Source organism: Epinephelus lanceolatus, chromosome 9 (assembly GCF_041903045.1).
Source record: "Epinephelus lanceolatus isolate andai-2023 chromosome 9, ASM4190304v1, whole genome shotgun sequence".
Lineage (NCBI taxonomy): Eukaryota > Metazoa > Chordata > Actinopteri > Perciformes > Serranidae > Epinephelus > Epinephelus lanceolatus.
The window spans coordinates 29,158,234-29,181,331 of NC_135742.1; the positions used below are offsets into that span (position 1 = coordinate 29,158,234).

Below are 23,098 nucleotides of genomic sequence, written 5' to 3' on the forward strand. Positions count from 1 at the left end.
CTAATGCACACACTTGTTCAGGCGCTGCTCATATACTGAAGTGTTTAAGGACCGTTTCACACCTGCCTTGTTAGGTCCTGGACTTTCAGACTTTTCAGTTTGATCTGAACCAAAATTACAGGTGTGAAACCTCCCCTGGACCATGGTCCGGACTAAACAGCTGAACCTTGGTCTGACAATAATAATCAAACTCAACCATGCTTCGTTTCTAGTCTGAAAACATTTTTTCACACCAGAGTTCTGCAAGGCTATCGTCATGTGATGAGAGTAGTGTAGTGCCTCAGTGCATAGTGTGTGTGTGTGTGTGTGTGGCTGAGCAACAGAGAGACGATGTTGGCGGCTGCACTCACACACACAGTTCAGAGCAAAGGAGACATTAACAGAAAAGTTGTCAAGTGGTAGTAAATGCACAGTGTGGGTTTCAGTTTGTCCATGAACAATGCGACATAGCAAAATGAGCTGCGGTGGCACATGGGGAGAGGATATGATTTTATAAAGAGTCAACTGGAAAAACTCACAAAAACTCTGACACTTAATTATTTTACGAGAGGATGAAGAGAGGAGGAGGACGGGGGAGTGGCTCACATGGGTGACATAGGTATGTCATGTATAGTCTTTTAGTGTGCATTATTGCAATATGGAACCAAACCTAACTGGATGAAATGTATTCAGTGTACTTGTAACAGAAGTGTGAACCTTGGTTTGCAGAGTTAGGTGTGAAAAGGCCCTTAAACAGTGAGGTTTTAGCAAAAATGCATGTGTTTGTGAAGTACTGAGCATTCAGCTGGATAAATTAGACCTGGATTATACTGCTCGGGTTGTAAGAGAGTTTGTAAATGGATGTTTTGATGTAGTTTTGCTGTCATTAAACACGGTCCCCTTTAACCTTAATTCATCAAGAATGCTCACTTTTGAGGTGTGCGTGAAAAACAAGTTTTCTTCAAGAATTCAAACATAGCACAGGGTGAGTAATTGATATACAAATGGTCATTTTGAGGGTGAAGTGCTCCTTTAAGGATCCAAATCGACCTGATTGAACATCTAAACAAGCTGATCGCTTTCTTTTTCTTCAGGTAATAATGGAAACCTGGCGACAGACACGATAAAAGTAATTGCTGAGACAGCAGGAACAACACAACGATACAACAAGATCTGACACCACACCGTCTGCCACTGGGCCCAGTAAACAAACACATTAAAACACAGCCATGCTGGCAGGGACGAGTACACTATGCAGCATGCAGGGAAGGCAGACATGCATAATAGACCCATCTGCTCTCATAAAGTCAAACACCTGCTCGGCACCATCAAAACAAAGAGCAACATCATTGGTGGTTGTGCCCTTTTGCCCTTTCCCTCTTTCCTCTCTAAGATGCGGCTTTAAATTTAGACTTAATGCCGCGCTGAATTATTTGGCACTAAGAGTCAATACTCACATCCATCAACTAAACACCTACAGCTGGTTATTACACACAGTTCACGGAGAGCGGGCGGGTGACTTAGCTCGAACTCATCACTGCGAGATTGCACAAAATGAAAACAATAGTAACAACAGTCCAAATCAGTGCAGGAACAGGCATGCGCAACACACCTTCCCACCACACACACACACACACACACACACACACACACACCCCTCTAAACATTCCTCCGTATTGATTCCTTTCACAGCGCATTCCTCCGCATGAAAGAGGGGCCCTGACTCCACCCATTTCACAATAAAGTCAGGTAGGTATGTGATCAGGGGATAAAAAGCCTCTTTGTCCAGAAAAAGAAGAAGAAGAAGAACCTGGAATAGAGGGAACAGTAGAAAAGATGTAGCATAGTCAGGTGACATAGACATGCCCCATATTCTTCAGCCTTAATGGCCACGTGGACTTGAAAGTTAATGACTTGTCCCTGGTGAAGTTGGAGGCTAAACTTAGAGCATACAGTGTTGTAATGGTTTCATACAGAGTGCAAAGTGATTTTTTTTTCACCACCTATCTGGGTTAATGTACCTTATTGTAAAGTGTTGACGATATATTTCAACTGTAGGTCAACTTTGACTCGTTTGGATTGCATGTTCATACAAAATGCAACAAAACCTAGACATATCTACATTGTAGGGTTGCAACAGTGTGAGGTTTCACAGTATGATAACCATCTTGGAAAATATCACAATTTCATACTAATCAGTATGCAGTATTACAGTTATTATTACCATTAGTTACAATGACCCTTAAAGGAATGTTCCTGGCTGAACAAACACTTGAGCCTTGAAGCCATTTTTTAAAATAGAAGTATGTGTAAAAAGTCTGACAGCAGGAAAGGAGATGCACAGGTGCGATTCTCCATCCTTTTACATTTTTTACAATACCGTAAATAAGCAAATATACACGGAAGATAACCTTCAATTTTTTATATCAGGGTTTACAGGTTTATGGTATACTGCTGCAACCCCACCGGCCATCTTTATTGTGATAACACCAGCAAGATTTACAAGGGACAATGGAAAAAATGGAAATAAAATCTATGTTTTACCAGCCCAACTATTCCAACTATTTCTTAAAAGTGTCCAGCACAGAATGCCATTTTTCCACATAGAGACAAAGCCTCTCATGTTTCTAAGCCCTGTGTGATAAGTCAAGGGGGGCTGACAACAAGTGTCCTAGACTGTAAATGAAACCACGCATTGGAATCTCCGTGTGTGTGTATGTGTGTGTGGGTGGCTGTCTTTTTTGTCAATGTTTAACAGAGCAGCACACAGTGGGGGTCTTATGTTCGCAGGGAAGAAGATACCTTTGGCATGAGGCAGTCAAGTTCTGTTTTACAGTCTGTTAGCACCGAGCTCCACGGCTTTAGGTTAAGGTCTCTCCGGTGGGTTGCGCATCGAAAGACAAACAGTGAAAATAGACTGAGAGATAAAGGGACATAAAACAAACAGTAATCTTCTATGGCTGTCTAGAGGTAGAGACAAAGGAGGACTTCCTCAGTGTAATCTGGATCAAGAAAGTGGGTTAGCCCTACAAGGCCAATTTTCCTGCCGGCTCTATCTTGGGACCTGAGCCTCAAACAAGTGGTGTGGCCCACATATTATTGCTCTCCTGGGGAAGGGAGGCATTGAGGTTGATAGACTGGGGAGAATGAAACGGTGGAAGGATGTGAAAGCTCACAGAGGCAGTATATAGAGCTGTGGCATGTTTCTTTAATGTCAACCATTTTCATTATCTTTAATCTGGAAGAAACAAACATCATTTTACCGTATTACATCATTTACAACCTCATCTAGTTTCTTATATACCTCTAATTCTGGCTCAGTGTCATTCATATTGTCTGAGATAGCATACTTTACAACTAGGGCTGCACCCAAATCATCCCACTGTCATATTTCTCCAGTATTACCCAGTAAAAATAGGGAGACAAGAAAGGACTCGCATGGCAACAGTTCTGAGTTACTCTCATTCAAAAGCATTATCCACTTCACTAACCAAGGTGGTAACTGAATGAGACAGGTTTGATGATGCATGGAGGAAGTTTCCCATCTGGGGGAGTGGGAAAGTATCCAGTGATTGCGCCACCTCCATCTATCTCTCCATCTGTCCGTTAACTGAGTCACTGCCAGTGACAGCCTCGCTCGGGACAGCGCACAGTGTGTGAACAAAGCCTGTCTGTGTCTGATAATATGCAACGGACCTTGCTCAAGGAGACACTGCTGCTTAGTCACCGTCTGAAGGTGTGTGTGTGAAACAGAGGCTGACGAAATGCAGTTACCATGAACGACTAATGAAGAGTTCAAAACAGCAGCTTTTTTATTCATAACAGAACAGTAAGGAGGGTTGTAGATGTGCAGCCATACATCTGTGAAGTGGATACTGACAGTATGTGTGACTCACTTCCTGTGCGAGTGTATGTGTACATACACGTCCGCTATCTATCTTTGCTCTCTCTAATAACTCCTTGTTCAGAGTCAAGTCCTGTGACACACAAGAGAATGTACTGTGTCTGTGGTTGGGTGGAGTTCACATGCAACATCAGCAACAGACCCTCAGCTGTTAGACTGCACCCTGACACCAGTTGCCACACGGACCCGCAGGCCACTAACCACATTCCACGACCGAAACACTTACGCCTAAAAACATGTATGGCCCTCACACAGAGGCAGTCCACTCTATATTCATTTACTGTGCAGCAATGAAGACCTGAAGAGCTGAAACTTATCCTGGGTGTCAAGCATAACCTCCCAGTTACAATTCCTTCAGGAGGTTTTTTTTTTACCAGGAGCTGTATCCTGCTCTCCAAATCAAACACACCAAGTGGTTAAACCTGGTAAAAACACTGAATAAAGCAGTTTCATTTTACAAATCAGTATTTCTCCCAACTCTGTTCAGCTCACGATAGAGGGGCTCCTAGCCCAGCACCTGCTAATGTGGGCTCACCTTTTCCCTCTGATGATTTAAGATCAAGACCTTTAGGAGGTTTTTACAGAAGCCGAAATATTCAGAGAGGTCTCTTCCTCTCCAAAACAAGCATAACCAGGGGTTTAAACTGATAAAAGCACTGAATAAAGCCGTTTCAGATTAAAAATCAGTTGTTTTCCAATGGTGTTTGGCTCGACACAGAGGGGCTGCTACCTATGGTGGCCAGCGTAAAAACAGAAAAACTGGAATGGTCCTATCTTGAGCCAGTTTTGGTTTGTCCAATCTGAGCTACTGTAGAAACATGGAGGTGCACATGCAGACTCCATGCTCCCTGCATAGATATAAATGGCTCATTCTAAGGTAACAAAAACACAATAGTTCTTATTTTCAGGTGATCATAAACTACAGGAAAAATTTCTGCCAATATATCCCCCCAAATCCTGCACACTGGACCTTTAAGTTAAGATAAGTTAGGAGGTCTTAGATAGGATAGGGCACCGCCATGAGTTTAGGAATTGCTTCTGTAATGGGAAGACAGGAATTTTCCTGTCTTTAAAACTGAAGTTAAGACAGGTCAAGCAATTTGGAAATCTATCTTTTCTGTCTTTAATGAGGCCCCTGGAATTAGGTAGCTGAATGGCATCTGTAACAAAGCAGCAAATAAGTTGTCCAGCATGTCCGGTCAGTGGGACTTAGATAAGATAAGGCTGTGAAGGAAAGTGCTGTCCTTGAAGGCCCAGTGCAGGAGGACATCCGCTAACTATGAGACTAATGCTGTGTGTGGGTGGATGAAATAGGAAAGAACAGAGACTGTCAGAGCTTTTGAGGCCCCACAACAAGTGAGCAAACCTACAGTATATGACGTTCGTCAGCTGTTGTTCAGATAGCCCACGGTGAAAATGAACAAATTAAAGACCGAAAGAGATTATCACTACCTCACAGCAAGGGCATTACGTGAATTACATTTGATGTATTAAATTTCTCTACAAACAATAGGCCTATTGTGTTAAATAATAAACTGCAGCATAACCTTGCCTAGTTGCATAAAAAGATAAAGAGTGTGTGTGTGTGTGTGTGTGTGTGAATTAATTCAATAGTGAGAGAAGTTAGAATCTTTATTAAATATTTGAACAATAAGGCTTTGTTCTCTCTTTCACCAAACTTATTAGGCAAACAGTCCAGTCATTACCATGGGAACAATAGCAGGACATTGGCTGAATTTTGAAGTTTACTCACGGCTTGAAGAAACTGAGATTAAACAATTTTTCATTTGTGCTAGCACTGAGAGGCAGGAGTGGGAACAGTGCTCCACAATGATGTAAACACAAAGCCGGTGTACTAAAAAAAAGTTAAACATTTGCTAGTTAAAATATCCCTCAGCATACCAAGAAAGCCTCCAAGCAGAAAGCTCCAGTGGTCGAGCTTTGTTTGAGAGGAAGGGTCTTGGATGGGGTAAACTTTTCCCTGGCATCTCTCCTGCACCCCTGCAGTGTTCAACTCGCCAAAAAGCCCTGAGGCAGCAGACGCACACTTTAAAGTTCATACAGATTTAAGCACTACTGGGTAGTCCCACGCTAATTTGGAAGATTGGGCTACAAATGTTATATCATAACTCTCTCACTGAACTCTTACACGCCAGTCTTGGCATCTCTGGCACTGAAATCTGTTAAAATGGATCTACTCTTAAGAACCTCCAGGCCTCTGAGCCCCCTTCCCTGGCATTTCAAGCCCCAGCACAGGGTTTGGTTTTGGGCTGCAGTGCAGTGATGCCTCATTGTTCTCTGAGAGAGGGAGACTCGGAGGAAGTTTTGGCATTCCTTGAAAGCGACTCTTCTCTCATTGGGTTCATGGTCTGAGGTGCTTCCTCTTGCTGGCAAGTGTCGTCCTGGCAACATCTATATGACCTCTCTCCCTCGGTGTATGCGGGGAGGCAAACATATGCTTACATAAACAGGCTTAGTTCATCACAGCTTTCTGCCAGGCCACATTAAACACTTACAGAAGCCACACTGAGAAGCTGCTGAACATGAGGCTGCCTACAGTGCAAGGCCTGCCTCTGTGAACTATAAACCATACATCTGAGCATCTGGAGAAGACATATCAGTTAGAAAATATCTCTGACTTGGGAGAAATAACACCAGGACATATCAGTTTTCACTGATAAAAGCAAAAATATTCCCCGTACCGGAAATATCAGAATATGGAGAAACACTTGTCCAGCTGGACCGAGTTCTGATAAGAGCTTTGTCTTTTGTATGACTTTGCATAAAAAACACTGCATCACTGCGCCCAAATTTGAAGAAAGGAGTTACCGCACTACTGGTGTGACCAACACATTCTTCTCAGGGTGGGTGACTATATGCTGAGCAAAGGGGAACACCCATAGTATCCAAAATTTCACTAAAGCCACTAGTATGTTGAGTTTGGATACTTACTGGTGAGAATGTGTGGATCTACAGGGTGGAGAAGGGCAGAGCACCAAAACCAACCAAATCGCAGCCCAAAGCTGTTAAAGCTCTTACTCAACACAAATGGGCAGACAACCAGACTTTGCCATACGCGCCTGCAAGCTGGGAGAGAGTGTGGGTGGATGGGTGTGTCATTGCACACGCATGAAACCACTTCCTGGCCCTGCATAGCTGGTGGTAGCCACAGTGGTGTGGAGTAGTGGGGACCATCCTTGAGTTAAACATAAGTCAGAACATTGAAATACAGGACATTCCATCCCCACCTCCATGATAATAACTGCGCTAGCCCAGGCTCCCACTGCATGCCTGGGTGGCTTCAGCTGAAACAGCAGAGCCGATGAGCGCCAAGACAGAGCAGAGTGCGGAGACACACTGGAGGCCTTGTGGATCAGAGAGGAGGGATGCAGAAAGCAGATGTCTTCTCTGATCCCACTGAGAGGGGCAGGCAGAGGATCGACAGGACGGCTGCAGAATGGATTTCTGGACATATGCTCCATGAGCATGCAATCTTTTGCTCGGTTTCTCATTCTCCTTCCACTCTCTGACCATATTGCCCTGTCAATTTGTGATGCACACACAGCAGAGTGATTCAGCACAGGACCTCAGTGGTGGCAGAGTCGGAACACAGCGAGTCAGACTGTCAGGACTTCTCTTGACAATGGAGACCCTTGAATTATATTCACATGGAAACAATAACTAGTCAAGGATATAATAAGTATAAACGGCAAATTAGATGTCTGGCAGCCATTTCAACATTTTAATCTTTTATTTACATAACTGATTGCCGTAATTAGGCACATAAATCCACAGAAATCTGAAGAAATCTGGTTCTCTCTGGATTAATAATAGCAGTCATTTAGTCTAACAAAATAATACTCTTGGCTTCATTTGCCTCCAGCTTCTAGGCAGATTAACACACACACACACACACACACACACATTTTTTCTTTTTTACCATTTTACTCCATGCAAAACGCTACAAGAGACCCTTTAACAACAACCGTATTTAATGCTAAATTCTGAAGCTAATTAAATATACATAGCTCTCTGTTGTGACTATGGCCTAATGTAAGATTTAGTCACTAACCAGTGTCTTTTTGCTGCCAAATATACTTTTTTTTTTTTTGCCCCACTATATACAAAATGACTTTTTAAAACACAGTTGGCACTGCTCACTTTGGGCTCAGTCCAACAAAAGAGACCTTCTCTGTCTGCTGTTTGAGAATTGTGTGTTTCATTCTCTGATAACATGTCATTGACCGACAGAATTTCCAGACAAACCACCTTCACATACACACATTTACATAAGAAGCTCAAATGTTGGCACAAATGAACATGCGCGTGCGCACGCGCGCGCACACACACACACACACACACACACATACACACACACAAACATGATATCCCCTGGCGCGGTGAAAATGGGGTGCTTTCACACCGAGGTAGCCTGCTTCATTGAAATGCCACAGACTGGTTCCACAGTGGCATTGAGAGAGCCCTAACACACAGGGCCGGAGGAAAGTCTCAGTCTCTGAAAGAGGATCATTAGCATTGGCAACAAAGGCAGAGACACAAATTAATCTTGTATGAGAACCAGCAGAGAGCAGATTACACAGTTAAGGAAGCAATGATTGTTGTTGTGAAAAGAAGGGAAGTCTTTACCCTGATAAATAACTAATGCAGAGACTAAACAGAAGAAAGTAATATGAGGTAGGGGTGGAATATCTATGAAGATTAATGTAAAGGTCTGGTATATGCCTCGTCAGTCCCCGTTTTATCACTTCTGATTTAATTTTTCCCTAAAAAAGAAAAGTCCTCAGTCAACCTCACTGGCCAAATAAATACAAATATTATATAAGATAGGTCGTGATTGCCTCCACTGCCCTAAAAAGACCATGTGCTTATCTCTCTTATCACAATGCCTCTGAGGAAAATTGCTTACACTGTTTACAAGCTCCGAAGACAATCATCCAGTCATACCATCTGAAAATAAACCCCAAAGCACATGAGATCATTTAATCTTGTCTGAGATACTGATCAGCAGGGAAACTCAACTTGCTTTGCCCAGGGGCCACTGTTGCAAGTGACAGGGGGCCTGGGGCCAGTTAATAAACTAATATTATCATTATATTATCATTATATATAATGAATGAATTGTTAAACCTATACACATTTGCTGTCTTAACTGATCTTTGCCAAGAGCTGCAGCAGCCCCACACAGATCAGGTGTACACAGGGGCATCTCTAGGGCTGAATCCAAATTTCCACCCTCTGGACGTGTGAACTAAACCCTTGCAGACTTTAGTCGTAAGTACCGTGATGTGTTCACTGTCATCATTGACTTCTGTAGACTTCGAGACACTGATAGACAGGCTTTAAGTGTCTTTCACTTGTTGCTATGGAAACATTCAAGCGACAAGTATGTACACAATGATCAGTGCTGTCACATTCCTCACGCAAGTTGATGAATAGTGTCTGTTCATCTGTCCCAGCAGATAACAAATATATAAATCCCATGTATAGGCTTTCTTGTGACTGAACTAAATAATTTTCATACGTTTTTATATAGCATATAGGCTACACATATTCAAATACACTTATGTTTGTAAATAAGGGCCGGACTACGACTAAAAAATAAAATCAAATTGAATAGTGCTTATTGGATGACATTTTATTGTTATTCTGTCAGTTTTCTTTTGCCTATTTGCATTACACTGCACAGCTTTTAGCCTGTAGGGTAGGCTACAATAATAAAACGCATTTTCATTGTGCTAACCTTATAGCCTATACGTATACATATCTCTGTGTCATTATGTGGTTGAATAATACCTCTGGTCCTACATGATTCAAGTAACGTTTTAATGCAATAATTGCTTTACACATTTATGAAAAAAACCCCACAATGTTACGTCCATATTGCAATGATTTGTGGGTAATTAAATCAGCGATGTCTGCACCCCAAGCAGAGTCTCTGGAAATCTGCGGAAAGTTCACTTGAGGTCCCTTGTGGACTGAACAACTTGTGGATTTGGACACACCTCAACACTCCCAAACTTCCTGGGAATGCTCCTGCAAAGTCTGTGACTCTGCAAGTGCAGTGAAGTCCTGACATTTGGATTCAACCCAGGATTTGAGGGCAGTTGAGGCTCGGCGGAGAATCTCCATTGGGGGTCCAGAGGGTCCTCCCCTGGCATTTTTTATTTGCTAAAAAAAGCTGTATTTTGATGTTTTTATGCACTCTGCCACCTTTTTAACATTCCAAGTAAAAACAAGCAGTGCGACTCAATACATTTTCAATGGGAGTTAAAAATTGTCGCCTGGCCCCCTGGCAGCCTATTGCTGGCCAAATATGGCCCGTGCACCATAAGTTGAGTATCACTGCTGTACAGACTTCAATACAATAACACTACTGCACCTCCAGGAGGTGTTATGTATTGTTGGCCTGTATGAACTTGTGCATCAGATATGAACTCACGCTGCTCAGACACCAGATCAGGGCAATTCTGACTACAAATCAATGTGAGTGTGCCTGACTCTCCGGGGGTTAGTGGTGTTTTCCTGTGACAAGAATTATAAACAACTAGTACACATAAGTTGACAATGTGTATGCCTGCTCACACATTGGCAGGGTGAAAAAGCAAGAGAGATTTAAAGAGCGAAGGAGGGAGACAGAATCAATACTCTATCTTTTCCATTTGCTATATCGCACCATTAACATTCCTTAAATATCCTCTTACAATTGAATCCACCACCTCTTCTCTCTCTGATACTCTTTTCCCCCACACACACATCCCTCTTTTTCTGTCTAGTAACCCCATAACAATCTTCGGACCTTCCACAACTCTGTGCGGCTGAAATGTGGGTTTAATTTTACACCTAAAACTGGATGTTTCTGACTGAATAACCAAATACCAGCACTCTCAAGTGAAACCAAAGTAATATGCAAATTGCCACGGCTCACAGGCAAGTGTGTGTGTGTGTGTGTTTGAGAGAGAGGGAGAGGAAGAGAATGGAGATAGACAGAGGGAGGACTTTCCATCAAAACAGTATTAAAGTGGCCCGTGAGTAAAAATAATTAGAGGTTGGATTGGAAGCCGCTTCAGAGCCTGTCTGCTCTGCCGACAAACGGTGGCTAATATGAAGCAGATGTTGACATAGGAGCTTTGCAGGGAGAGGAAGAGGAAAACATGCATGAAGAAGAGTACCAGCTCTAATCCAGTGATAAACAGGTGAGAGGGATACACAGCTCTGACCTAGTTCTCAACTTTTGGATGCAGGCTTTTTTTTCTTACTGTTCCCTTGAGGGTGACTGTCCACATGCTGCAGCCAAAACTAAAGCAGTTAAAAGACACACAAGTGAGCCAACACAAGAGTTTGGAAATGTTGCAGTGTTGCTCAAAGAAAGTGTGTGAGCACAGTTGATCAAGATGAGTACCAAGGGAAGCGGGAATCTCCGGAGAACAAAATTACACAAGTATAATACATTTTTTAAAAATAAAAATAAGCCATTATGAGAAAACAAATGACAGCAACCACCTGAATGTGCCAGCATCCCAACAAAACTATGCAATATTAAACCATTTTGGAATATTAAAACAACACCATGGGAGATGGAAGACAACATAAAGCACATTTAAGTTACTACACCCACCCACTACTAAGTGCCACAGACACACTTTAAAGTCTCTGTAGGGATATTATTGTTTTTTGTTTAGAGTGGAGTAAAATGCAAAGTAGTTTGTAAATGCTGCAATTAAGAGCTTTAATTTGAGGACCTGAACGCAGCAGCTCAGCTCTCCGGTGCAGTTTAATTAAAATATCGCACAAAGCAAAAGGCAGGATACACAACTCAAAAGCCTTCACAACAAGATTAAAAGTGTGCCAACTAAGTTAGTGTGTAGTGTGTGTGAGAGAGAAATCAGTCAAAGTTGAAAACAGAGAATCCCCTATAGTATATGTGTGTGTTTGTTTGAGTGTGTGTGTGTGTGTGTGTGTGTGTGTGTGTGTGTGGGGCGAGACAGTGGTGATAACTGGCGGACAATCTGCGTCTACCTGTGATGTGTCCAGGAAAACGCTCTTTCTGAACTTCCCTCGCCGTATCTCCATTTCAAGGGCAGAGCCGCGAGCTACGGTTGCTCTCGCCGTTTGATTTCGGCAAAACATCGTCCCTGCTTTCTGCCAACTTCACAGATAGTCCTGTGCACAGCGTATTAGCTCAACTTAAAGTGAGCGCAAAGCTTCGGAAGCTGCCAAACAGCACAGCGCAGATCCAGGTGGCAACAAAACGGCCTCACCGGGTGGGGGAGAACTCCCAGGAGATTAAGGCAAGCCCCGAATCAAACACCGGCGTTTCCTCTGATGTGGGAGCCGCGACTGAAGCAAGTCTACTCGTAGGGAAGAAAAGAAAAAAACACACACAGATTTACGTTGTCTTCCTACACAGCTGACTTTTCACTTTTCCCAACACTGCCCCTTGAGCGCGCAACAGTGACACGGTGACACCCCATGTGGTGGGGCTGGGACCTAACTTTGCCCTGTCCTGTGCCGGAGACCCCTACCGGCGATGAATGCCGTGTAGAGATTTACCACTGCAGTATCTCACATGCCTGCTGGAGGCCTGTTTATGCAAGTCATTCAGCAGGGACGGACGAAGCATGAAACCACACCAATTATTTTATCAACATTTGGTGCCTTGATTATTTTTATTCTGGCATATAAGAGAATATGCAAAATACAAAAAGCCCACATGAGGGCATTCTTGGAAATTAGACTACTTTTATATTCATGTATTTATTTATTCATTCATTTTTTTATTGGATAGGGACAGTGCAATTTAACATACTTCCAATACAGAGTATGGGACTGAGAGTTTATCCTCCTCCAAAACACTTTTGTTTGGTGTGCATTTTTAATCACTCCTAACTATGTGGGATCAGAAGAACTAGGTAGATATAAAAAACTAAACATTGTTAACAAAAGTTTGGTGTGAATGTCCTCAAACAAGGCAACAATTAAGTCCCAATGTTACTGTTGCTAATTGGTCAAACTTGGTGCCATATTATAAGACAAAGAGCTGCATACTGACTTGGCAGAGATGGCTGCCATCTTGTTTTTACATGGATTAGTGTATTGTGCTCTTACTACCACTAAATGGCACAAAAAAAGTGTCCATGAACGAGGACAACGGGTCTAAGTTAAGTAGAATTAGAGGCTGTTTACACATTGCTGGCTATTTTCATAAACAGACATTTCACCGTCTCCGTTTTCAAAAAAATCTTCATTTACACTTACCCGTGTATATATATATATATACACAACAGCATGCCAAACCTGTAGGTGGCAGTGTAACGAGAAGCTCAAGCCTTCCATGTATCCATTGTCACCATAGCAACATAGGTCGCACTTTTGACACAGGCGCAAGTTCCGGCGCATACTGTGACGTCAGCTGCCTATAACCATAGACATATATACATGTATATATGTCTATGCCTATAACTCCGTCTATCTCCGTTTATCTCAGTTTACATGCAAATGTGCAACCAGAGTTTTCCAAAATCTCCACTCTGGCCGGAGTTTTTAGAAAGACTCATTTTCAGAGGAGAAATCTCCATTTGCGTGTAAACGAAGGGCACAAACGAAGGAAGATGTCTCCGTTTATCAAAATCACCGTGTACGTGTAAACGGCCTTTTAAGGCTTATAAGGTCAAGAAAACCCAAAATGTGTTGTCCTCATATAAGGACGAAGGGTCACAGGAGGTTATATCTATTGCTAATTTTCAACTCTTGTGCCTAGTTGGGCTTTTACATGTGGACCTAAATTGTTATAGAAAAATATATAGTTTAAAACATCATACAACAACAATACACTATAAACATGGAAGGCACAATAAAATATATAAAGCACAATCCACACACTATACACATGCCACAGTGCATATACCACAATACATACATCAAAACATATCCCACAATACATCTACTACAAAAGACATACCACTGAACGCATTCCACAATACATATAGCCTACTAAAATACACATACCACAATACACCAAAACACTTACACTAATACCCCTTAAAACTTTGAGTGCATTTGGCTCAGAGTGGGCACTGCTCTGGTTTGCTTTTAGTCAGCCCTTGACCTTTGTTGTGAAGGATTTTAAATCTGTAAGCACTTTGATTTTAGTGAGTAATGTGCTCCAGAGTTGACAGCCCTTTATGGACACAGCTGACCTGTATAGCTGTCCAAATCTAGATATACGATATGGTATTTTATAATTGCCATTCATGCTGCTCCTTGTCACTCTATTACTGTCAGAATATGAATATATTCTGTCCTCAAATTGCAGTTCCAAGTTCACTTTTTTTTCCTTTTTTACCAGTGATGTATGGATATTTACATGGCTGTAGTCATGGAGTCAACACTTGGGGGGACCAAATCTGCCAGCAGGGGCAGATGTTTTTCTCCTCCAGAAAAACATTCAAAATTTGAAAACTCAGTTCCCACTACATTACATTATTAATCATGAGCAAGTACAGCTATACAGTGTACTATAATGAATATGTAACAAATGAAAGCTACTACTGTCTACATAAATTACACAAGCAGCGCAACAAAAATAATTAACACTTTACTCAGACTTCATGAGGGCTAGCCTACCGACAAATATAATGTAATAAAGACATGAATATGCCCGTGAGTTGTGTTCTGCTGGGGTATGGCAACACCACTTGGACAAACCACACGTAGAACTGCTGTTTTAGTAGAGCTGGGAGTAATAATAATGGGAATTTGTTAAGTTTATGATTATAATTACATTTGCAAATGATTGTTTAGGACAGTAGTGCATGGCTACCTGTATAATTAAGTCTATTTAAGTCTTATAACCATATTTGAATACTGGAGGGATGCATCCCCTCAATATATATTAAAATCACTGCCTTAAATATTTATTGAAAATTAAAATTCCCTTTGAGCAGTTCAGTGTGAGAGCCTTTCCCCACACTATAAGACTGATAGGATCAAGAACACGAGGATCAACCTCAATTACAGCTCAATCATATGAAAAAAAAAAGTTTTACCTTACATGTTTGATATCACTGGAAATATTTAAGTCTTCACTAGAATACATATAGATGTAAGTGATGTTTGGCTAAGTGATGTACCTTTGAATGATATTCATAGTGGGTCCAGCAGGGTTAATGATGTTAATCGCACATGGCTTTGATAGCCTATCGTAAAGCAATAAAGAGGATACCAGATAAAACAATTCTTCTGATCTGTCAAAAGACCAGGATCTTTTTAAATAATGTGTTTCAGGTGATGCGTTTTTGCTGCTCTTTGGCTTCTGAGAACACCCATTTCCTTAATAACAAAAATGCAGACTACTTAGAGGGCCTGGCTGTAAAACAGGGGGGGGGGGCTTTGCCTCCATGGTACAACATTTTATTTATGAGCATCTGCGACAGGGCATGAAATCCAGCAGGAATGTGCTTCACGATCTGTGGCGGCACCAGGACTTCACTGGACCTGCTGTGAGCGGAATTCTGTAAGGTCAGAGGGTCATCGAGGATCAGTGTCACTGAGGCAGAGGTCACATCCACATGGAGTGTGACAGACTGAGCTGTGCGGCTGAGTCATATAACTTGGACTCGTGTCAGCCTTGAGTCACAAATTTGATGAAATTATACTTGTCAACATTTAAAAAGACTTGAATTGGACTCAAACACCAATGACTCGTGACTTTACTTGGACTTGAGTCTATTGACTTGAAAATACTTGATACCTTCCCCCAAGCAAATCTATAAAGAGGAAGTAGACATTTGTTTTCAATGTGAGATGAGTTAAATACAACAAGACAGGATAGAAACATACAAAAGTCATTCTGTTATGGCAATGGTTCAAAGTGCTAAATCAAGGTGTAATGTCAGCACTACTTTTTTCTGATCTGTTAAAGTGTCATGAAGAGTGCATTATGACTTGTTTAGGACTCAAAACTCAAAGTTAAGGACTTGGGACTTGACTTGAGACTTACCTGTGACTTGCAAAACACACAAGCGTCCCACCCTGTCGCTTTTACACAAATGCTGATTTGGGGCTGTTAGTGCCTCCGCTGCAAGCTTAAAAGCAACATATTTCTGTCCCCCCATTCCTCAATCATACCTTTAATACAGAACAGCGAGGCGGCACAACAGCGTGATATTCCTGCCTTGAACAGGCAGTGTAAAAGAGGCTAATGATTTGTTTCCACCTCTGGTGACAGAGGTCTGCTTCAAAGTCCCAGCCTCATGACACAAGGCGATACTGCAGCTCTACTTAGTCCCACAAGAAGGTACATTTTATCCAGATACTGGGACTCACATCCATTTCAGGACTGCTAGAGTCATGAACTATCCACCCTTGGCTCAAGGTAGGTGTGTGATTGCCTGTTCATTCTTTAATACTCTGTTCATTACTTGAAGTACGCAACGCACCAGGTCATCACACAAAACCTTGTACCGACTGATATTTTGTGCATCAGGCCTGAAATGAATCAATGTCAAAACTCTTTGCTTTCTCATGCTTTCAGTGAGCACTTCAGTGAGGATATTACAAGAACGTAAAAGGCCAGTGTTCAATAGAGTCTCTGTTTATCTTATTTTCCTCATCTTATTTATCTATTTGCTGCACATTTGGACACTGTGTGACCCCGATCACGACCTCCTGTATCATCTAAAATTATCAAAATAAAGTGTGGTAAAGGAGAATCAAAGGGTACACAAAAGCCACAGATCAGCTAAAAGCCTTCAGTGATGCAGGACTGGAAATCAATGCATTACGATAAAGTCTTCATCAGGGTTTGTGTAATTGAGAGCCATTGTTTACTGTGATTTTATTTACAACGCAACTTCTTCAACTAACACTGGGTAGGCAATTAACTGAAAATCCACTGTCTGGCATTATGGTATCATGTTGCAATGGCATGTTTGTTCATTTTTGTCTGAATCACAAACAGCCTTGATACAGCAATCTGTTGTCTCTCTGCCAATCATAAAAATCTATATTCAGTGTCTGTTTGCAGACACTTGTTTGTGTTCCTCAGAACAAAGAAAAAAATAGAAATAGTGTTACATTTCCCAGCCTGCCTCAGCCAGATAACTCCAGTTTTGTGCACTATGCTGACAGTGAAACAGCCCTGCATACACTTAAAACCAGTGATTTAGCATCAGCCACAAATACTCTGCTCTGCTAATGGGTTAAAGGTGTTTGCACCACAATCTTAAACATACAATGATGACTGTAGTTCAGCAGTGTTTGGTGCTTGGCCTCTATGGAAAAAGGGAAAGGGGGCTTTTGGAGCCCCTGTTTCTCTAATCTCCCCCCAAGTCTCTTACTTAAAAGGGGGATGTTTGTTGATGTTGGGAGCTTGAGTAAATAGCTGAAGGCGCTGTAACTCATGCAGCAATGTGATCTCACTTGGATGTCTGTCTGTCTCCTAGAAGGGACTATGTGAAATGCAGATTATGTTTACATGCCTCATGCCGCTCTGGTCAGTAGGGGGTAGACAGTCACAGAGGGGAGCAGTGCTTTCCCAAGCTAGGTCTGACCCCCTTTTAACTCCTCGCTGGGCTCCGTCGAGCCCTTTGGGCAGCTCAGTATGCTGCAGAGTCAGGCAAGCAAGGGGCTTATGTGCAGGCTTTGCCGCGGCAGATTTTAAATCCATCTGTGGGGAAAAGATAGGTCTGGTTTATCACCCCTCGTTTATAGTGCATATTCTGTTTGTAAATCCCACAAACTACATTTTCTCCTGTTACCGTCCCTCTTTTTTTCCCCTCTTTTGCCCACACAAATGCACACAAAACAGAAGAAAAAACAAAAGTGACTGCTACAGTGAGAATCAAATACAGCAGTCAACACTGGCACAGTCACAGCGGGCTATAAAATGCAGACCACAGTCAGTACACAAACAAAGGGGCCGCTCTTTACTCAGAGAGCAATGGCCACGGAGCAGCTGGAGGAAGATCACATGATATCAAAAACAGCAGACAATCATGCTGTTACATGTTACCACAAAATCCTATTCTGTTTGTCTCTCTGCCTCACACACTCACACATACAACGTATGATCAATTGCCCAACTGGAGGAGTGGGTGTAAACAGGCAGCAAATCACCCGTATAGGAAATATGGGAAATCTGTTGGGCTTTCTTTTCATGGAATGAAAGTGCCACAGGCTCAGCAGAATGGCTGTGGCTGTTCCCACTGTAATTACATGTGGTTTTCTATATTCTAAATATACTCTCCTATATAGTAACTATTGCCCTACTTCCTCTGCTGTTCTTACATCATTAAACTTCATTCTAGGATCAGTTTACAGGACAACTCAGGAGATAAATAATAGCTGTGCAGACAAAAGGAGCAATGGACCTCATGTTCTCATTCTGCACAAGCATACCATATAAAATTATAAAACATTGGTGTCTGCTACATCACTGTAAAACACTTCACTGTCCTCTCTCTGACCTGCAAATGCCCTTTTGTCTGCATTTCAGGCTTGCAAAGTCTGAGGTTGTAAAGTTTAAGGGACGTGAAGACAAAATGTCTCTCAATGACCTTAATATCGCAATGACTTTGTTCAAACATCAATTTTTATCTCCACAACTCAACAAATGTCTTATACTTTCAGTTGATGAAACTTTGCCTACTCTCACCCTGAAATATGCACACATCTGATGCAAGGAGAAAAACATGATGAATGCCATCCTATATTGGCTGGTGGATGAGGGGGTCACCTCAGGGAAAACAGAAAGCTTGAATGCAACCCGTATACTGAAACCATTCTCTGAATTAACTGTGTGGAAAAGCACCAGTGGGACCGAAGCAGGACTCAAAGTCTGGCTGGCAATCAAATTCTTAGCATGCCCAGAGACACAAGTGTACAGCAGACACACAATTAGAAGGGAAGAGGGTTTGGCAATGGTTCTGCACAGGTTTAAACACCAAGCCATTATGTATTCATGCCACATTTCCCTATAACGTGATTACATTATACTAGTCTGACTTCTGCTGGACAGTATTTGCCATTACAACCACATATCATTGAGTCTGTCACACACACATTCGGATAATAATTCCCTCTTTTGCTAATTAGTGAAATAAATGAGAGAAATATATTTATAATGACTGAAAAAAAAGTGGCAACAATCACACACATCTCTTGCCAAGTAGATTTTCATTTTTACAAAGTGCATCTATTCTACAGTGCAATAAAAACACTGAGCGTTACCAACTGTGCTCTGATAGCCTTTATTTAATCTATTTACAAAGAATACAAAACTCTCCTCCTTGAACTCCGATGAATGTTCTGTTCCCAGCACAAAGCACTTCAGTGTATAACATTTCATTGAAACAAAACACATACATCAGGCACGACAAGGCGGGCAGCTGCTGCTCCAAGTGATGCCCTGAAAAACTGAAACTATAAAACGTTGTGTTGATCATTTCATTTGTGGTGCAGTTTCGTCCAATTGGCGGCTTCTTTGCGTCCTTGCTTCAACCCCTGTAAAAAGAATATGATGTTAATAGAACTCCTCTTTTAAAAATCAAGGACTCCCACCTATTATAAAGCTGGAGGCATTCCATGAAAAAGGATCCTCTAGCTAAGAAGCATAACAGGAAAGACTGAGTAACTTTACCAAAAAGGCATCCAAATTAACATATACGCCCGCTGCTCCTCACAACATAATGCAAGAGACTGAACCTGTAAATAAAAGCTGTAAATCCCTTTTACAGCCCGTAATACATCAGTTAGCTCCTGTGTGCATACCAAGTAGTATCCCGTGTGATATCCGCTCATATACCAGGAGATGAGCACGCTGCCCAGAGCCTCGTCATCCACCATGTCGGGACTCATCGGTGGAGGTGGAGGGATCATCTAAGGTGGAGAGAGTGTGATCACAATACAGATGCTGCAGGTTGATGACATCTGCTGTCTATCAATAACTGACAGTGTTTTCTCAATTTACCAGATTTCTAGTGAGTGTGTGCTTTTTATATGTGGATTGCAAAATCTGTTGCTCAGATAAAACAGTATCTACTGTAGTTTTTGCATTTCTTGTTAATGTTGAAATATATTCCAACTCACTGGTGGGCCAAAAGGCATCATGGGAGGCCAGGATGGAGGTACAGGCCCGTGACCACCACCAGATCGTCTGCTTCCACCCTGGCAGAGGACATAAAGACACAGAAAGGGTTGAAAACAACACTGTGATGCCAGTTATACCAAACAGTAAGGCTTGATTTAATATATATTATTTTCAAAAACATGTCTTTCTTTCATTTTATGACTTTATAGAGAGTCACATCAATACAGAGGACAGACATATTAACATAAACACCAATAAAATTCATTGCAGTCCAATACAATCCCCAGCAATAAATTCCAGCTCTGAGAGGGTGCTGTTTATATTCCAGTTTTATTGTCAACACTGTAAACACTTCATTGTTTAAGTGTCATTTTACTATGACTGTTGCTGCAGCAAAGAGCTAAGCTTCGAACAGGTTTTATAAAGTCTTAATCGTCTTAAACTTGATTCTAACATTTTAAACTCAAGCAACAATATGTATTAAAACAGTCTATTACCAGTTCATTTTGTTTGCTGACTAATAAAGAAAGAAGACAAGAAATTTTTCTTATTACCGGTCTGAAAGCATGCATGGGAGGTGGGCCCGGAGGAAACCCAGGGAAGCCGGGACCCCACATAGGAGGAGGTTCTCTGTGAGCCTTGGACTTCTGGGGTTTACTGTGAGGTTGCTGTTTGTGTTGGTTTGGTGTAGTTGACCTGTCGCTCTCCTCTGTTGACGACTCTGCCTCCTTTACCACAATTACAGAGACAAATTACTAAAACCCTGATTCATCTTTTTTGTCATTGTTTTCATACCACAATTGAATTATATTTGAATTTGTTTTTTGAATAATAAAAAAGCAAAATCAGGTGAAAAATATTAACTTATATATGGCCAAATTAATCTACAATCCATAAAAGATGCAAGCGCTTTACTAATTACAACTTAATCCGTGAATTGATTACACTGTGAGACAGCAATTTTTTATGTTCATAGCACTCCAGGAGTTATTACTGGATAAAGATCAAGTACTGTAATTCAAATTTATCTCACGTTGCCTCAACTGACCCCTACTTCTTCTCTTAGTTATTACCTACTATTATATTCCGTCTATAGTGGTCAAATAAAAGCAAATAACATATAAAACATGACAGTATGTCAAAGGTAATAGGTAGGTAATAGGTAATATTTAGGTAATATTTCATACACATGCTGTTAATTTTGGTCATTTCTCATTTCTGGTGTGCATATTTGCAGAGTAAAGGACATAACCCTGTGTGAACTGTGTCAGGGGATGATGCTGCTTTTCTTCTTTGAGTAGAGGTTTTAGAAATATTACCTGGTTTGAGCTGACTCACTGCCAAGTGATTTTTTAAAATGAAAAATGACTAGCTTCTGTTCACAGTGAACAGCAGAGTGTACAGTCTGTGAGTGATCTACAAACTACGGTGCATGTGCGACAGGGGATTATTAGTGGGAAAATGTAAATGCCATCAAATTTTGCTGTTGGGAGACAATATTATATTTTTTGCATTTGCATGAGGGAATAATTCAAAAACACCACCAACAAATGTCAATAACCTGTTAAATGAACAGGTAAGAATATAGCAATGACTAACATCTAACAAAATACATGAAATATACTGCATTTTATAAACATGACAAAAAATGCTATGCACTGCTTTACCTTTGTATTTGTCTCCTCATCACCCTCGGAAATCTCTGAAAGCAAGTCTTCAAGGTTCTGCTCCTCCTCGTTGCCGTATCCCGTAAACACAACTACACAAGTGCCTCTCTTCTCATCTATGGACGAGATGGTGGCTGCATAGAGCTGGCCATCCTCTGACCAGTATGCACTGCACGAGTCCCCAACCTGCCACTGTGACACAACATAACAGAATGTAAACAATCTGGTTTGGTTATCTCCTGATTTGAAGTAAACCAAATCCAAAAAGGGTGCTCCAAACACAAATTTAGATCACTGACATGTGTTATGGAACACAGAAACCAAACTTGTGTGCATTAAAATGTTAAAACACCTATGATGTTGATTTCAATTCTATCATTGAGACCTCTACAAACTGCCAATAAAACTGCTGAACAATAAGCCTCCTTCCTGTATATTCATCTCCATTATTTAATTCCAGACTTGCCTCTTTATCCGGTGGTGCATTGGTTCGTTTCCTACTCTGGTTCTTTTTGTTGTTTTTGCGTTTCTTTCCTGGATGATTTTTCTCAGAGGATGCAGCTTGTGGCTCATCTTCACCCTTGAGGGCAGTCTGACACACAAAGCAAGAGACATGAGTGGCAAGAACAAAGAAACATTATTCATGCACATTTATCTCTGCAAAACAAATTTTGCATATATGATAATTGATGGGTTCCATGGTTGCATGCACATATGATGCCAAGCCTCCATTTTACCTTGAATGATGCAACTGCCTTGTCATAAGCTTTTATCAATGCTGTGTCATCCCATATATCCGAATCATCACTCTAAAATAGAGAACAACAGATTAAACATGGATCCCCTAAAGGTGACAGATTTTTAACAAGCATCTCCCATTACATGCGAAACAAGACAGATGAAGATTGTTGTTGATTTGACATTTTTAAAATCCTCCGGCGAATTTTTACAGTGTAGCTTATTTCTGGAGTTGACCTGAAACCAGAACTGTCATGTTAACCTCATTGTGGATGCCACAGTAGGTTTGTCATCTTGAGCAGCTAAAGCTACGCACGTTGTGTTTGTCCGACACACTGTATTACAATAAGGCAATATCTCGACAATTAAAAGCACGACAGGTGCCCTGTGGATTTCTACTTTCATTTCTGTGTTGCATTTGCTCTTTGTTTCGCAACTTAGCTGAATTTTGCACTGCCTTGTAGCTTAGCTTCCTAGCTTACCAACTCATACAAACATATAGCGGCCTATGAAGTGTGGCATGTGTTGTCATCTTGTGCTCACTGGTGCATTGTAACTAACCTGTCCAGTTCCGCGTGTAAACAACACGTCTTTGCATCCATTCGCCATGTGAAGATGTGTAGATTTCACTGCTCACTGCTACTTGCTAAACAACTAACGAGTAACGTGCGTCGGAAATGGTGACGTACTATAGTAACGTGA

At 41.5% G+C, this 23,098-nt stretch overlaps 2 protein-coding genes across 3 annotated transcripts in view; both read right to left on the reverse strand.

The window, feature by feature from the left end:
- The window catches only part of rtkna (rhotekin a), a 67,089-nt gene extending 54,750 nt beyond the window's left edge, over positions 1 to 12,339 (reverse strand). The window contains exon 1 of one of the 2 annotated variants that reach the window (XM_033619874.2): positions 11,921 to 12,338. In XM_033619874.2, the coding sequence (XP_033475765.1) occupies positions 11,921 to 12,031 (111 nt within the window). In that variant the 5' untranslated portion in view covers positions 12,032 to 12,338. Of the gene's footprint in view, positions 1 to 11,920 lie in introns of both variants that reach the window. The other variant, XM_033619877.2, reaches the window with a different exon arrangement.
- A 6,797-nt stretch (positions 12,340 to 19,136) lies between these two features.
- Positions 19,137 to 23,085, reverse strand: smn1 (survival of motor neuron 1, telomeric). Its single transcript, XM_033618898.2, has 8 exons — positions 22,958 to 23,085; positions 22,396 to 22,467; positions 22,125 to 22,250; positions 21,659 to 21,850; positions 20,546 to 20,719; positions 19,991 to 20,068; positions 19,673 to 19,780; positions 19,137 to 19,405 (listed from the first exon to the last, which is right to left on the reverse strand). The coding sequence occupies exons 1-8, from the start codon at positions 23,003 to 23,005 to the stop codon at positions 19,349 to 19,351; spliced, it is 855 nt and encodes a 284-aa protein (XP_033474789.1). The 5' UTR covers positions 23,006 to 23,085; the 3' UTR covers positions 19,137 to 19,348.
- Between the last annotated feature and the right edge of the window lie 13 nt (positions 23,086 to 23,098).

Coding starts and splice junctions, on each gene's coding strand:
- smn1 (XM_033618898.2), bottom strand. CDS start 23,005: ATGGCGAATGGATGCAAAGACGTGTTGTTTACACGCGGAACTGGACAG. Junction 22,468..22,957: donor TTACACGCGGAACTGGACAG/GTTAGTTACAAT, acceptor TCTCTATTTTAG/AGTGATGATTCGGATATATG. Junction 20,069..20,545: donor CCATGCATGCTTTCAGACCG/GTAATAAGAAAA, acceptor GTCCTCTGCCAG/GGTGGAAGCAGACGATCTGG.